The sequence below is a fragment of the Gorilla gorilla genome, chromosome 14 (assembly GCF_029281585.2).
Source record: "Gorilla gorilla gorilla isolate KB3781 chromosome 14, NHGRI_mGorGor1-v2.1_pri, whole genome shotgun sequence".
Lineage (NCBI taxonomy): Eukaryota > Metazoa > Chordata > Mammalia > Primates > Hominidae > Gorilla > Gorilla gorilla.
In genome coordinates, this window is record NC_073238.2 from 49474797 (window position 1) to 49493100 (window position 18304).

General features: G+C 31.7%; 1 protein-coding gene across 7 annotated transcripts in view; it reads left to right on the forward strand.

Annotated features, from left to right (window-relative positions):
- The window catches only part of NBEA (neurobeachin), a 723498-nt gene that overhangs the window by 225222 nt on the left and 479972 nt on the right, over positions 1-18304 (forward strand). For all 7 annotated transcript variants that reach the window (XM_055360199.2, XM_055360200.2, XM_055360202.2 and 4 more), the window contains 5 exons: positions 3913-4093; positions 6097-6227; positions 9624-9731; positions 14991-15159; positions 16606-16701. In XM_055360199.2, the coding sequence (XP_055216174.2) occupies positions 3913-4093; positions 6097-6227; positions 9624-9731; positions 14991-15159; positions 16606-16701 (685 nt within the window). The remainder of the gene's footprint in view (positions 1-3912; positions 4094-6096; positions 6228-9623; positions 9732-14990; positions 15160-16605; positions 16702-18304) is intronic.

Genomic DNA, 18304 nt, shown 5'->3' on the forward strand with positions numbered 1-18304 from the left:
TGTTATAGTATCATCATCATGGAAGAAAATTTTTGAACTGTTTAATCTTAGTTGAAAGGTACATATCTTAATGGAAACTTAAGAAAAAAAGAATATATATATATTGTTTATAATGATAGTTTGAGCACCTTGAACTTAGTACTCTTGAAGAAGCAGCACTTTATGGGAGTTTCAGTTTTGCCCAGATTACTTAAATTCATATGTAGCATAGAAAATAAATTACAAAAATAGTTTCAGATCTCCGAGTTAGACCAATAGTTTTAACTGTAGTACTCAGGGAAAAAAAAATAGACCTCTTAGTATGTAGTTTGGCCAATCTTTGCTTTGGGAAAGCAGCATTATTTTTGTTGTTGTTGATTTTTTTAGTTGATGTTTCTGTGACTAGTTAATTGAATCCTCTCATTTATTCTCTAATATATTGTCTAACTTGGTCATAAATGAAAGTGAAAAACTGGAGAAGAAAAAGAAAAGCAAAGAACATGGATCAACCACAAATTGCACACTTTGTGATTTTAAGTTGACCACTTTAGTCAGCCATCCAGAACACTGAATATTATGGAGCTTAATTCAGGGCTTAATTTTCTCTGTCCCAGAAAAATAGTAGAGACTGACGTTTCTAGCTCTCCTAATAGTTTCATAATTATAAGAAAGAAGAGCTGCTTTTTCTATTCTGTCCAAAAATAACAAAGTCTTAATTTTAGTTTATTTTTATTATCAGAATGTATCATAAATAGATTTGGAAAAATTATGAATAATGTTGTTGGTTTTGCTGTTCTTTTGTTTATGTCATAGGACTGATCATACTTTACTATTCTCAGGATGCTTTTATATGTTTTGCTATACAATGTACCATGAAAATAGCATATTTTAAGATTTATACTCACAGGTACTTGTCAAAAATTAGAAAGAATAGTTGATGATTTTTATTGTGAAACCTAATTCTATCTGATATTTGAATATAATGAATATAATTGTTAATGTAATAAGAATCTTAAACTTAGTATAATACCTATTTAATTACCTTTATTCATATTCAGGCCTCATTTAGTATATCAAGTTATTTTCTAGCATGGAAAAGTGGTTTATAAGTTATAATCTCTCAAATGTTTTGTTATTTTATTAACTTCTCGGAATTTTCAACTATAGGAAGCATTCGGTATATTTGAGAATACAAATTACATTATTTCCTTATAGAAAATTCTAGAGGTTGGTATAAATAGCTCATTTCCCTGAGTCATTTCTGCCTAAACCAGAATTGAGGTAGGGATTTTGCAGAGGCATTATGTTAGCTTATTTATTAAAATGTTCCATTAATTATAGGAAAAGATACTTGTTTTGTAAAATAGAGTATGCATTATTTCTAATATATGAACTATATATATATTATTTGGGCAGAGTTACTACAATAAAAATAAGTTGAAGTCTAAATATTTGATATTTAACCTTGATCATGTATAATTTATAAAATGAAAATCTCTTCTGAGAATTTTGCTTTTAATAAAATAATCAAATATAATTTTTAAATATATTATTTTGTGTTTCAATTTTACATTGTATTTTCATTTAATTTAATAATTTCCTTTTCTTGTACTTTTTTGGTCTGTTGTCTGTTTTGTCTAATGCATGTCCAGGGTTCTAAGGTTAGTATTACTTTTGTAGTAATTTTCAGCTTTCAGTTTCAAGTTTTATTTTTACTTATTTATGAAATTTTTGACTTGGTTATATTTTGAGTTTTCATATCATCTTTAACATGAGACATATCTTTTGTATATTTAAAAGAGTCATTGAAAGGATTATTTTCCTAATGCATTGATGTATTACTATTTTATTATGCACAATAATCCCTAGATTAAACTATCATATTGAACACAATGGTGTTACAGTCATATGTACAATCAGATTTTAATTGGTTCTAAGGAAAGTAAATTGGATGAAATATATTATTTTAAGATTTAATAATTGTATGAGAGTGATCTTTATTTTTTAGCCCTATGTTTTGATGCTTACATACTTCATTTTTTTAAATTACTTTTATATAAAATGGAATACAAATTCTCTTTTAGACTATTGTGTTGAAAGTGCCTTCTACTCTAAAATTTAATTTTTTCAGTCAAAAAACACTTTGGTGGATTATATGGACACCTTAATAATTCTATTTATAATTCACTCATTTTAAAATGAAAGCATAGTTTGACAGGTCAAAACACTCAAAACCATTAAATAATGAATGTAGAGAGATAGCTATCTGCAATTTCAGTGATTCAAAATGATGAAGAATTTGTGAACACAGATCTAGATATTCTAAATTCTAACATTTGAAAAATTATTTATAGTATTTGATAGACCTAAGAAATGGCCAAGTTCTTCATTCCTTTATAGAACATTTTAAATTGAAAACAGATTTAAAATGAATTTTTTGCTCTTTCTTATGAGCTGTGATGTCATGGTCATAGATTTTTAATTGATATTATGAAGTGATGCTGTATATTCATGAAGTGCTAAGAAGTAAAGAATCTGCATTTTAAAATCCAAGTAATGAATTAATCATTTCTTTATGCCATGTGTACTGAATTGGCATAATGTTGTAACAACTGAAAACACATTTCTGTCTCTTTCCAGGCTCATTTTAGGGAGAATGGTTTTAACCCTATTTTGTTGTTAAATGGAAGGAGGAATGGTTGTTACATTTTATACATCATTTAAAACTGAGCTTAGTTATATAGTGCTTGTAGTAGTCACCTATCCTTTTTATTACCCACTTTGTGCACAAGAAATGTTTTGAGTATTCTGAGTTCTTTTTTCAGTGTTCTCTGCTCACGTTTCCATGTTAATGCTCCTGCTTCTTCCAAGCAGGAAGAAGTTTAGGTATAATGATGGCTATAAACAGTGTCAAAATGGAACATTAAATAGGAATAGATACCTATTACATATGCTAACCTTGTAGTTGAATTTATCATTTGGTTAAGAGTTAATGTTGATTGGAATGGCTAGTGTGTCCATTTTCAGAAAATTTAAATAATTTTTTTTTACTTATGAAGTATTCCCTTGGTTCCTTGAGGCACTGATAAAATGAGGCCTAGCCCTAAGGAACAAAAATAATTAAAATGCTGTATAGTCCATGGTGCAAAACAAAATAAGAAATGTTGACATTGTTTAAAAAACCATAAAGTTGTGCATTTTAAGAAACACAATGCTTTGTAATATTCCCTCTGAAATCAGAAATGTAGTGAAAGTACAGTTTTCCAATCTAGAATGCTATGATTCTTTTTATTACTAGTGTTTTATAAGTCACGAATTAAATATCTATAGATGAGTTAGCGATTTTGATTATTTTTACCCTAGAGTTTTATCGTACATGTAAAGTACCTAGTAGTTTCAGTTCATTCTAAAATGGATAAGAAATTGTTATGCATTCTAATTTGACAGCCGTCTCATTTTGATACTAAGTTAAATTACCATGTATTTTCCCTATTATTCATCATACATCTATAGGAAAGAAAAATCAAAGCATATATTTTTATAAATGGGAATGAAGATTTTAGAAAAGAAATATCAATTTAAAATCTTTATAAATTACAAAACAAAACTAGTATAAGTACATATATGTGGTTCTGTCTAAATATCTTTGTGAAATGATCTTAAGTTTAGGATGTCATTTTTATAACTAAAGACATTTAAAACTAATGTTGATTTTAAAATGGGCTTTTCCTTTATTCAAGGATAATTGATAGGTAAAGTAACCGAATTTGGTAACCAGCTCTGGTGATATATAGAATTAGTTGAACATTTATTTTATTTATAAAATATGGTAAATATATTAAATTTATGTTCGCTTGTAGTATGTATGTATATGTATTATATTTCCAAATTTCCAAATTTTAAACAAGACTTAAATCTTCTACTTTTTTAAAGACGGAATTGGAAAATATTGAAGTGACACAAGGCATGTCAGCTGAGACAGCAGTAACTTTCCTCAGCCGGCTGATGGCTATGGTTGATGTACTTGTGTTTGCAAGCTCTCTAAATTTTAGTGAGATTGAAGCTGAGAAAAACATGTCTTCTGGAGGTTTAATGCGACAGTGCCTAAGATTAGGTAAGTCTGTTAAAACAATAGTGCATGTGAAATAATTATCTACAGAGCAGCTTTATAAAGCACTATGGTACATAAAATATTAGTGATATAAGTTGATGATTATATAATATGGAGATTATCTTGAGATACAGAGATTATTTTTATAATTAATCAGAATTACTAAATTTTAAAAAATTATGCCTTCACATTGGAGATTTCACAGAACTGATCATCTTTAATGGTTCATAGTTTGAAATCAAGAGTGAAATATACTTGGAATTCTTTCAAAATCAGTAAGACTAACATTTGTCATTGAAGTGATTTTTAATGCAAATCCATTTATGAATCCAATTTTGGAAACTAATACTGAGGGTAGTGTCCTGGCCTCACAAACATGTCAGATACACATAATGCTAGAAGGTTAAAATAAACTGTCCCAATCTTACTGTTTCTTGGGGTGAACAAATGTCCCTAATAAACATTGTTATACCCATGCTGTTCACCTTTTATCTGTGTGGCAGCGAAACTTTAGCACTGAAACCTCTTAGTAAATCTGAATGAATTCTTTAGATAAGAACCATTTCTACCTCTCTTAAAAGGAACATTTATTTACACTATTTAGACTTTCAAAACAACCAGAAAACTGCTGTTTTTGTACTTGCCTTTGATCATGAGCAGGACATAAGAACTGCAAGGCATGAAATAGGAAGGACGTTCCTGATATGTACTGTTTTCACCCATAACTTTTAAAGATTATGTCAAAAATTCCTTTCTGATTCAAGAAAGACTTGGTTTAAGAATGGTGGGATGAAACCTTTTTTGTTTGTTTGTTTAGTATTATTTATTTAAAGACAGGCAAGCTGAGAGGAATCATTTTGTATTCATTGTAAGAGAAAGATTGACCACATTAAGATCTTTCTGGTAACCAAGAGGTGTGGGTTAACTGACGGTGGGCCATTAAAGACATTTCCATTGACATATAACAAGAGCTGTCAAATGAACTGTGTGAGAAAGAGATATATATATTTTTTAAAAATGGCTCAATATCTTGAAACCTGCATTTATTTGGTTATTCTGTACTTTTATTTTTAAATATAGTCCAAGACTTTACTCCCTATTTCATTTTTATCCTAATACTACTAGCACATTTAGTTGTTTAATCAACCACAGGAAACTTTTATAAGTGAATAATAATAAAACACTTATATTACCTCCTATGCTGTTTACTGTTCTAAGCACTTTCTATATATTAATTCAGTTAATCCTCACAACAGCCCTCTAAGGCAGTTACTTTGTTCATCCTCATTTTACATATGCTAAAACTGAGGCACAGATAGTTTAAGCAGCTAGCCTAAAACCACACAGCTCCACACTGGAAAATACAGGATTCAAACTCAGGTCATGGTCTGATTTCAAACTCTGTACTACTTGTTACAGTACTCTACTGCTTCTTAAAATAAATGAATAAATAAAAACATGTACATATTGAATGCTTATTGACAAAGCCCAGAGACTTTCCCACCATGAAGGAAGGTGAATTTGGGGACCTGTGAGACTTGAGTATACTGATGTACTCTATTATTGCCTGAAATGGGAAGTTGTGCTCAGTAGAGTCGACAAGATAGTCAAATTAAGGGCAGAAGCTTTATTAAATTTTTAAATCAAATATGAATTTTATGTTTAAAAATATTTTATTGATCCATAAATTCAGAACTGTGAAACTCAGAGGGTAACAGAATAAGGAAGGATACATTGGGGGTTTCACAGCCTCTGGTAATGTTTTATTTCTTCAGCTGGCTGGTGGTATATGGGTATTTTGTTTTATTTTTAACTATATGTATATTTTGTAGGTACTTTCACTACTGTATTTCATAATTTTAAAAATTATTGATCTAGTTGATTTTAAGATTAATAGTTTATGAAGCAAGGGGAAAGAAAGGGAAGAAGAAATAAACTTGCAACTTTTTCCAGGATATCAAAGTCAACAATTTATATTAACAATATGTTTTTGAATTTTTAAATAGTTTGTTGTGTTGCTGTGAGAAACTGTTTAGAATGTCGGCAAAGACAGAGAGACAGGGGAAATAAATCTTCCCATGGAAGCAGTAAACCTCAGGAAGTTCCTCAAAGTGTGACTGCTACAGCAGCTTCGAAGGTAAGTAAACTTTTTTTTTTTGGTCAAATATAATTGACCTGAAAAAAATCTTTTTTAAGTTGATGAGAACAAAGTGCCATGGTATTGCTCAGTGATAGAGAGCAAGGGCATTGTCATTAGGCAGCTCTAGGCTGCTTCACAATTTTGTTACCAAGATTACTTAACTTCTCTGAGATTTGTGTGCTTTGGTTATTAAATGAAGTTACTAACAATTTCTACTTAATAAAGTTCTTACAAATATTATAATTAGCACTAAAAACTGTTATTTCTATTTTTAATAGTCATATATTTTCACAGAATTTAATGTATGAATAATTCTCCTTTTAAATGGGTAGGCATAATAGTCAACAAAAACTCATTGAATGCCCATTCAATGAATGGAGTATTTTGAAATATACTATTAATTTAATCATATGCTTAACTGGCCCTTGGCTTCACATCCAGTTTCATTAACGTGCTTTTTAAGGTTCTGTGCCTGGTCCTTGCTTACTTCTCCAGCAGCAGCTCTCTGCCCTTTACCCTTGCTTGTGCTGTTTTAGTCATACCATAGACTTCATTCAATTCGTCAAAAGAAGTTATTCCCCCTAACTTCTCAGACTTTTATATGATTTCCTTTCCATAAAGTATTCATCCTTATTTTTTATCCAGCTAAAATCTATGCAACTACTAGGTTACCTTAAATGCTACATTTTCTCAGGAAAATGTTTTTTGACACCCTCACTGCCACCCCAGTCAGTCTAGGGTTGTTTCTTCTGTTTGTTGTTTTCATAAAGTTACATAGGTCTGTTATCACTCATTATACTTGTAATTACATGTTTAATGTTGATACAGTAACTTTTTGCTCAATAAGTGAAGGTATGAAATAGAAGTTTAATTCATCTTAAAAGTTCTATTGCTTTAAACTTCTGCAGATGGCAAGCAGACTGACCACATAAATATGACCAACATATTTATCCTATTTGTTGGTTATTTGCAGTGTTGTAACTTTTTTCTTTTTCACTACTGTCAGAGAACATTTGTAATTTGACTATATATTATTTACTGCTCACAGGACTCCATAGTGCTCTTATTTATTTGGTTTGGGAAATTAAATACAAATGGATCATCAGTAATGCCTGATATCATTTGTGTAGGCATAGTAGACAGGTACTTGAGGGCAGTGTCTATGTGTTATAGATCTTTGTAACTTCAGAGTAATTTTTTTTTTTTTTTGAGATGGAGTCTCGCTCTGTTGCCAGGGTGGAGTGGAGTGGCACGATCTCAGCTCACTGCAACCTCCACCTCCCGGATTCAAGCGATTCTCCTGCCTCAGCCTCCCAAGTAGCTGGGACTACAGATGTGTGCCACCACGCCCAGCTAATTTTTCTATTTTTAGTGGAGACGGGGTTTCACCACATTGGCCAGGATGGTCTAGATTTCTTGATCTCATGATCACTCACCTTGGCCTCCCAAAGTGCTGGGATTACAGGCATGAGCCACCACGCCTGGCCACTTCAGAGTATTTATAGCACTATGAGTACTTTGTAAAAAGAGGACAACTCTAGAATCAGACAGTTCTGAGTTTGTATTCTGGCTTTACCACTTAACTGGTTTTGCGACCTGAGAGAAATCTCTTAAATTTCTGTGCCTCCGTTTTCTAATCTTTAAAATGGATACAAATCTTAATTTACAGAGTGTTTGTATTAATTAGACAAAAAGCGATAATAGACTGACATGCTTTGATTTCTGGCATGCAGTGAACATTCAGTTATTACTGATTTGTTCCCCTGTCTAGCAGTTTGCCACTTAATATATTGTCGTGAAATGAATAAATAGTATTTTGAAGGTGACACCTTTGAGATGTAAGCACTTCAAAATAGTAATGTATTTAGTAATTTGTAGATACACTAAATAAAGTAGATAATAGAAAGTCCTTAAAGATTTTTATAACTAGTATCTCACTGATTGTAGAATATGGACAGAAAAGCCCAGTGGGAAGGAAATTGGTAGTAACTTACTTGAGCTAATCAGTATTTATCTGGCAATAACTTTGGCAGTGAAAAATGGGTAAGTAGCGATGAATGTAAAAATACTAGGGGAAGATTTGACATTTCACAACAATGAATGGATCTGAGTGGTGTTTCTTTTTTTTTCCTTCCTCTGTTTATGTGTTTCTTATGTGACATTTTAGGAAGTAAATCGAGTAATTTTTGAATGCAGTGGGAAAGTTTCTTGCAAGTTTCTTGCATGAATCCCATACCTTCATGTGACCTCATTTTTATACTGTGTGAAAAGGAACAATTACACAAGCTTCTCCTATCAAGTTGTCTTTATAAGGATCAAATTAGATTGGGGTAGATAAATATAGAAAAGAAAATATTTCTAATCTTAAAATCTATGTTATAAATTCATTTATGCTGTAAATTATGTATTATTTTCTTTAACCATCCTGTAGTAAATATTATTAGTCTGTTATTCAGATGATGTAGCTGAAGTTCAGAGAGGTTAACTTCTCACCGATGGTCATATAGCCAGAAGTTTTGGAATTGTAATGGAAACCAGATACTATCAACCTTTAAATACTATGCTTTTTTTACTATGGTGTGCTGCCAAGGAATCAAACATTTTAATTTTGGGCTAGAATATCATGATTGACATTCATTGAGAAATAGAAGGTACCCTGTTTATTTTTCATTGTTAGAGTAACAACAAGTGCATACCTATTATGGGCTGGAATTGTATTTTGCATTATACATATTATCTAATTTAATCCATACAATTTTTAACACACTGTATAAGTGAGAAAGTACTTGATTGAGTTTCAGGGACCCTAGTTCACTTAGTAGTCTACTATGTGACTACATTACCTGAAATATGTAGATGTTTTTCCTCCAACTATAAAATGTTTTGTTGGTAACAATCTTTAATGTCTTTCAGCTTTAATGGGCTGTGACTGATTCTTTTTAATCTTACCGTTTCTAACCTTGGATAGGCCATGAAATGGTTACACATACAAAATCTCATATACTAGTGTAGTATAATAATCTCATATATTATAAAAGCATCATGGATAAATGAACCCAGAGACTCAAAGAGATTTGTTAACTAGAGGTAGAGAAATGAGGCTCAGGAAATCTTCTGAAGTCCAAGACGAATCTTTTTTCTGCTATAACTTTACCTGCCTTTATGAGTCTATAGTGGTAGCTGTGCCAATAAAGAACAAGAATGCTAGTATGGAAACCATGACATGAGTAGAGAGCAGAAAATATGCATTGTAATAGAGGATTATGATCAATAAATGTTAACTCAGAGAGGTGGAGATACATGACGTGACCAGTTTAGCCTGAATTAAGAAGTGATACTTCTATATATTATCTGTAATATATTATCTATTCACAATTCTTTTTATTTTCAAAGACTCCATTGGAAAATGTTCCAGGTAACCTTTCTCCTATTAAGGATCCGGATAGACTTCTTCAGGATGTTGATATCAATCGCCTTCGTGCTGTTGTCTTTCGGGATGTGGTAAGTTATACCTGATTGGTTTCCCTGAAATAAACCTTCTGCTGTCATTCGTATGAAATACGTTTTATAAGAAAGCTGCTTATGAAAACGACATTCCCTAGTATCTGGGATTGTTGGTTTATTGCATACTTCTCATTATAAAATGGTTGAACCTTAGCTTTCTCTGAAAGCTTATTGATAATGTTACTTTTAAAAAACGGTCTGAAATTTTGATGTAAGTTGCTTGCATACTAAGAATAGGACTAGCTCTGAAAAATTATAATTAACTTTATCTTGTATCAACTACTCCTCTCTTGGTATTCCTTGCCCCATTTCCAGGTACTAAAAATTTGTTATTATTAATGTTCCTTACATTATGGATGAAAGGGATTAATTCATTAGGTGTTACTGACAATTACTTTTGGAGGAGGGGCAATTAAAGAATAATCTGCATTTTAAAAAATACAGGTATCTATGGGAATTTGAGTTAGAAAGATAGCTTAATAAAGCTAAAGGGAAAAGATAAGTTAAAGAGGTTTCATGGAACCCTCCAATCTTATGATCAGTTACTCCAGGCAAAAAAAAATAAGATTGGCCTTTTCAAAATTGCATAGAAACATACATGGTGTTTCACATCAGATTCAATGCTGACAGCATCTCTTAACATGGTTATTATAAACCAGCCACTTTGAATTCTGTTTTTCTTGTTTTAGTTGATGATTCTTATTTAGTTGTTGATTGTATATGAAATGTAGAAGAAAGTTTATATTTTAAATTTATATTTAACAGTAAATTGAATGGCATGCTTTGTACTTTAGAACATGATTAAAATATATTTAGGTTATATAACATAATGCTATATGTTAGGAATGTACAATAGAAAAATCATCACTCTGTTTAATATATATTAGTTATAAAATGCTAGGAAAATTCCAAACATACCAACAGAAAAATAGGCAACGGACACAAGGCAACAAACATGATAAAAATTCAGTATCCCTAGTAGTCAACAATATGCAGATTAACACAAGAGTGAGAGATTTTTCACTATTAAATAAACTAAAAATTTTAAAATGATAATACCTAGCATTGTCTGGGTGCAGTGAAACCTGCTCTGTCAAATATCACTGGTGTTTGAGCTTTCGAATAGTGCTTTGCCAATATGGTTAAAACTCTTACAAATCTTGATGTCCCAATGAACCACTAGAACCCAGTGGTTCTAGTCAGAATTTGTTTAACTTAATGTTTTCATCAGAGATATCTACAGGAAATTTGGCAGCATTACAAATATCCAGTAATAGAATTTTGGCCTAAAAATTCTTGGCCTAGTCATTCAGCAGTGACCTATTCAGCCTTTAAGCATATATTTTTGAAGGAAATTTAATGACAAGGGAAAATGATCATGATATATTTTAAGAGAAAGCAACAGCATGTAGAAGTACTTATATTACGCAAGTATTACATATGTATACTGATTGTATGTACATACATATGTGCATCTTTATTTTTAAAAAAAGACTGAAAAAATATACCAGTATTCCACCAATGATTATCTCTAGGTAAACAGATTTTATTTATCCTTTTATGCTTTTTTGTAGTTTTAAATTTTCTATAATAAACCTATATTGTTTTTATAATTAATAAATAATGAAGGTTTTTTTAAAAAGGGAGACTACATTAAAGTATAAAAACCACAATGTAAGAACTCACCGTAATCTAAACTCTAACCTAGACTTGGAAAGAAGATACCATTCTTACTGACAGTTTAACCATTTAGAAATGGGAATACTCATCATGAAAAAATGTGTTGTGAAAAGGATTTTTTTTAATGAATGAATGATTAAAAACATGGAGCACATCTTCATCTCCAAAGGCACAGTCAGATGTAACATATAACATACCGAAGGAGTTTCTATTAAGGGTGACATTGTGTTTAAATTGTTAGTAAATTTCGAATTAGGTTATATGGTAAATGATGATCATTTCCCTTAAATTCATGGATATTTTATAAATATGTTGGATAACCCAGCAGTGTTTGTATCTGTGAAATATGGTGATGAAAAGAGAATGCTTTGGAAAGATCTGGGTTTGAATTCTGACTCTACCTTATACCAGTTGTGTGGTCTCAGTGTTTCTGAGTCTTAACTTTTTCTTAACCCTTAACTGGAAGGTTAGGATAATATGTATTTAGTGCTTGATACATAATATAAACCCAATTAACACAAGTTATATTACCTTGATGTTGTTCGGAAGGTACACCATGGCAACACTTAAAGCAGACCGGAGAAACATTATATAGCTCATGTCTTCTCAGTAATAAAATACCTGAGCAAGTCAATTAATTTGTATAAAAATTTAGTCATTCCCCAGGTGTTTAGCCTCTATGTATACTGAGCTTCATTTCCAAAGACAGAACTGGGAATAAGAAGCACAATTGACTAGGAGATCTGGGTTAAAAAAAATAATAATAAAAAATAAAAAAAAGCTAACTCTTTTCATGCCATATATAAAGGAGGTTTTCGTGTAGCTATGACAGCAGTTTAGTGTCTGTTATTTACAGCTCTGCCACTGTGTAGTTGGCATTCATTCATTCATTCCACACATATTTGTTGAATGCCTTCTGATTGCCTGGTACTGAGTTTCTAGTGTTAGAAATAGAAGTATTATGGGATATTATGGTCTGTCACAGCTTGAGCAATGTGTGAATCCGTTCTTGGTTGGTATCTTTTCTTAATCTGATTGTGCTTCATTTTCCTTTGTAATAACTGCTTAGGCATTTGATTTCTTCACTTCTCTCTGTGTTTATTGTATCATCATTGTAGTGCAAGGAATATGCATTTTAAACAGTTTGTAAGACAAAGTATCTCTAGAAAAGCTATAACCCACAATGTATGAAATAGTAAATTAAGAATAATTCAGAACAGATTTTGTGTATTTTGGTCATTTTCCCCATTAGCCAGACTGTTTCACAATATTAAATCATCAGTAAATATGTCTTATTTGCTTTTTGCCTGCAAATGCACATAAATTATGAATCTTGTTTGCGTTGTGCTTAGATGAAGTAATAAATATAAAGTGCCTGTTAATCGAGTTACTAGAATTTATTACTTGCTTGTTTTCCTTATTTCTTATTCTGCCTATTATCTGTGGGCCACAGTAACTGCTTTCAGTTTGGTTTGAAAGTATCAGTTTTACCTAGCTTATAAAAGAAGCTTAATAAAGATTTACATTTTATTCCTTAGATATACTCTAGTATATTAGAGGTCATATAATTTAGACTTGATTCTTATTGTTTCCCTGAAAGAAGTTTATCTAGGCTTTTTGAATAGAGCTCTCAAGGTTACTTGCAGCTTGTTATATTTTTGGAAAGCATACTTATTTTAAAGTTATCTCTCTACCATACCACAGCCGTTGTTTTAACTACCATTGCTTTCTGCCTTGGCCAGTTTTTTTCAAACCTTTTACCATTTGCTGTTCTCCTCTGGAAGAACTCCATTTTATCTTTGAGTCTGGAAATGAGGAGCCTGAAATATTGGCAATGTTTTAGAGGTCATTTTTCCTGTGCAGAATAATAGACTATTATTTCTTTTAAAAAATGTTCTATTTCCATAGGTTTTTGGGAAACAGTAGTATTTGAATACACGAGTAAGTTCTTTAGTGGCGATTTGTGAGACTTTGATGCACCCATCACCTGATCAATATACACTGACCCCAATTTGTAGTCTTTTATCCCTCACCCACTTCCCACACTTTTCCCTTCTAGTCCCCAAAGTCCATTGTATCATTCTTATGCCTTTGCATCATAGCTTAGCTTCCACTTACGGGTGAGAACATATGATGGTTTTCCATTCCTGAGTTACTTACTTCACTTAGAATAATAGTCTTCAATCCCATCCAGGTTGCTGCGAATGCCATTATTCCATTACTTTCTGTGGCTGAGTAGCATGACATAGTATATATATATACCACAGTTTCTTTATCCACTCATTGATTGATGGGCATTTGTGCTGGTTCCACATTTTTGCAATTGAAAATTGTGCTGCTATAAACGTGCATGTGCAAGTATCTTTTTCATATACTGACTTCTTTTCCTCTGGGTAAATACCCAGTAGTGGGATTCCGGGATCAAATGATAATTCGTTTAGTTCTTTAAGGAATCTGCACACTGTTTTCCACAGTGGTTGTACTAGTTTTCATTCCCACCAGCAGTGTAGAAGTGTTTCCTTTTCACCGCATCTGTGCTAATAACTATTATTTTTTTATTATGGCCATTCTTGTGAGAGTAAGGTGGTATCACATTGTGGTTTTGATTTGCATTTCCCTGATAATTACTGATGTTGAGCATTTTTCATATATTTGTTGTTGGCTATTTGTATATATTCTTTTGAGAATTGTCTGTTTATGTCTTTAGTCCACTTTTGGATGAGTTTTTTTTTTTTTTTTGCTAATTTGTTTGAGTTCCTTGTAGATTGTGGCTATTAGTTCTTTGTCGGATGGATAGATTGTGAAGAATTTCTCCCACTCTGTGAGTTGTCTGTTTATTCTGCTAACTGATCTTTTTGCTGTGCAGAAGCTCTTTAGTTTAATTAAGTCCTGCCTATTTATCTTTGTTTTTGTTGCATTTGCTTTTGGGTTCTTGGTCATGAAATCTTTGCCTAAGCCAATGTCTAGAAGGGTTTGTCAAATGTTACCTGTTTATACGATCAAAGATTGAATTAGCTTTTTCTTATGCTGCCATAATCATACTTCTGGCTCATATTGAGCTTATGTAAATTCATGTTTTCTGCTCCCCTATTGTTTATTTCTCCTCTATTTTGTATTCATATAGTTTCTTGTTCCAGTTACACTAGGATTTTATATGTATTTCAGTTGGAGTTTTATCCTAATTTTATTCAGTTATAGTATATAAAACCCTTGATTTTTTTTAAAATCCAGGACATTATTCTTTTCAACTTTGTGCCATCTACATATTTTGTAAGCACACATACTATGTTGTTATGTAAGCAGTAGATAATAATGGACAAAAATGGACAAAGAATAAAATTTTAATATTCTAGTTTTTGGAAATTACATTCCAACCTGTAGATGATATATTTTAGGAGTTTTATATTTATAGTTAAATAATACTTATTAAATAAATATATATATTTAGCAGGTTTTCATAAAAGTTACATATCATATTTTGCCTCCATAAAGATAATAAAATAGCAGTTTCTAGTGCTTTAAGAACTTATACTTCAAAAAGTTTGAGTGTTAAAACTGTCTTTTCATTTTTCATAGGATGATAGCAAACAAGCACAGTTCTTAGCTCTGGCTGTTGTTTACTTCATTTCGGTTCTGATGGTTTCCAAGTATCGTGACATATTAGAACCCCAGAGAGAGACTACAAGAACTGGAAGCCAACCAGGTAGAAACATCAGGCAAGAAATAAATTCACCAACAAGTACAGGTACTTAACATTGTATAATTATTTGAATTTTCACCATGATGTATCTCCTTTTTTTCACCTTTATATCTAGATTTAAACTGGACCTCTTCATAATCACCTCAAATATTTATGAATGGTTGGTATAGAAATGCTAATTTAGTATTCCTTAATTCAACAAAAATGTATGAATGGTATTTTTATATAGTTGCTACATTCTCATTTTATCAGTATAGCTTTGGTTTCAGTGTTTCTCATTTATTAATACAAATCATTAATTTATACCACTATTTAATATGCAAGTAACTCATATATTGTTAAATATATTACTTTTTTAACGTTTATAAACATGAAAGTAGAAAGTCATTATAGAGTTGTTCAATGCCAAGGATAAGCCAAAATACAAATCTTTGTAGCCAAGCTCAAAAGTTGGATTTTTTTCTTTTTTAGCTGTATACAGTTAATTCAGTATCTAAATATTCTATCAGTGATTTATAATCAAACATGTGTTCTAAACTTTATACCAAAGTGGCCTCAACTAAAATCAAAGACTTGTGGAAAGTTAACATGGACAACAATGAACCACCTTGGGTCATGCTGCCTTTTTCTTTTGCAAAAAATGCTCATGTTGCAGCAGTTCTTGCATTACTAGCTTTGCCTACTCTACTTGAACAGCATAAACACAGTTTCTGGCAACTAACATTTTAATATTGGACACCTTCTATCATTAGCATTTCCTTCCAGGTGTTTATATCAAGGTTGTTTCTCTATTGTTTGCAGTGAAACCTTGATAACCTAATGGTTATTTCATGTACCACTGGATTAATTTTTAGTTGAAATTTTCTTTCCTAAATAAATGCATATGATTTATAAATAAAATGGATATTTCAAAAAGTGAGTAGAAATTAGTGGTCAAATCTCTGCATCTTGTTTTTCATAAGCATATCCTATTTCATATACCTTTTATTGATGTCATGGAGATATGGATTATGTTTTAGCTACAGTATTTTGCTGTTGCATGATACATGTACTTTTAACACACAAACATGAGAATATTTCATTATAATATACTTTTGCTTTTAATTTTATTATTCAAATTAAACATCGTCTTACCATTCCAGTTCATGTTTTTTCACCATTTAAAACACTAAGACTTATCATCTTCTTTTTCTTCATTTTTAATGCTTTTATATCCATTATATGTACAAAAAGTAATAGTATAGTGAACCTTCTAGTTCTGAGTTTCTTGTGTATTTGTATGTCTCTATGTATGTTGCTAGAATTACTCTACTTAATAAGTGTATTATTTTCTTTCTCTTAATACATAACCTCTTTTCTTCAGAGATGCATTCGTTATTGCTAGTATTGTTTGCATGTTGCAGTAATATAGAATTGTCATGGATCTTCAGTGGACCATGTGGCAGGTTGTTACATGCTGGCTCAAATTTGATTCCATGATTTTCTCCACAGTTGTGGTCATACCATCTATCCCTCATCCAAGTTTGAACCATGGATTCCTTGCCAAGTTAATTCCTGAGCAGAGCTTTGGCCACTCATTTTACAAAGGTAATACTGACCTCATCTCCTGACCTGTTTGGGTATTCTTATTTCATGAATTGTTTAAAAATAAATATTCATGATATAATTGTTTATAAACAAGTATATACCTCAGGTTTCATGGAGATATGATATGTTGTATTTATACCTAGCTATTGACAGCGAAGTATAGCTTTTATATTTGTATTTCATTACATTTCTTTAAGTATCATCTATAAATTAAGGATACCTAATTATATGTATATTAATATGCATAGTGGTAGCACTCAGGAGAGATCTCAGGAGAGTCACAGTTTAGTAGTGGGACTAAATGAGCCTAATATAAAGGCTACTCTAGAATAAACCTTAAAAACATGCCTTGAAAGCATCAAACTGATCTATACGTTATTTAACTTCCAGTTAGAACAAAGCCCCAACACTGTAAAGGAATGCGAAAAGTCCTTATGAAAAACCATAAAATTAAATATTAGACATCCAACAAAAATTATTAAACATGCAAAGAAGGAGAAAAATGTGATGCATAAGCAAAAGAAAAAAAATCAGTGAATAGAAACAGATTTTGAGACAACAGAAATGGCAGAACTATCAGATACGGACATTATAGAAGCCATTACATGTATATTCAAGATGTTTTTCAATGTAATGGAAAAAGTTAACATATTGAGGAGAGAAATGGAAGATATAAAGAAAAAAATGACAATTTTAGAGATGAAAAATACAATAGCCAAAATGATAATATCTCTGTGTAGGAGTAACATGAGATTACTGACTTCAGAACAAAGGATTATAAGAGGTAGAATTCTGTGATAGCTCCAAGATTTTCCTGTGTACGCACTCTGCAAAATTCCTGGGATGATAAATATGATGGTGTTTACTCCTGTGATTAGGTTATGCTGTATGGCACATTGGCCTTTAAGAAATGGTGATTATCCAGGTGGGCTTGACCTAATCGCATGAGCTCTGTAAAAGAAGAGAGTTTCCTCCTCTGGTCACAGAACAGGAAGTCCGAGAGCCTTGAAATGTGAGAGAAATTTGACATGAAGGAGGATCTTTATTGCTTAGATGGAGGTGACCATCTTATTGCTTAGATGAAGGAGCAAGGACCTGAGAAAACCACATAGCTAATAGCACTCACCAGCTGACAGACAGCAAGAAAGTGGGGACTTTAGTCCTACAGAAGGAAGGAACTGAATTCTGCCAATAATTGAATGAGTTTTGAAGAGGACCATGTGCTCCAGGTGATACAATACTTCAGTGTATTCCATAACTGGCTAATCATATGGAACAGCAACTTTTGGAACAAATAAAGCTAGCAAAATATTTTTGTTACAACTTGATGAATGTACAAATATTATTTTTTATAAATGTGCAACCTTTGAACAGCATGATGAAATGAAGGGAAAAATATTTTTTTCAACTTCACTGCTGGCTGACAAACACATCTAGCTCTAAACTGTGCAAACCAAAAAAAGGATGAGATTGTCAGCAAACATCACCTGGAGTTTGTCTGGTGGAGTGTGTTCCAAAGGCTCTGCTATGGAAAGTATCCGGTTGTATCTGCCCAGATTAAGGAGCCTATATCAGAATAGTAATACACGTTGTCAAGAAAGTC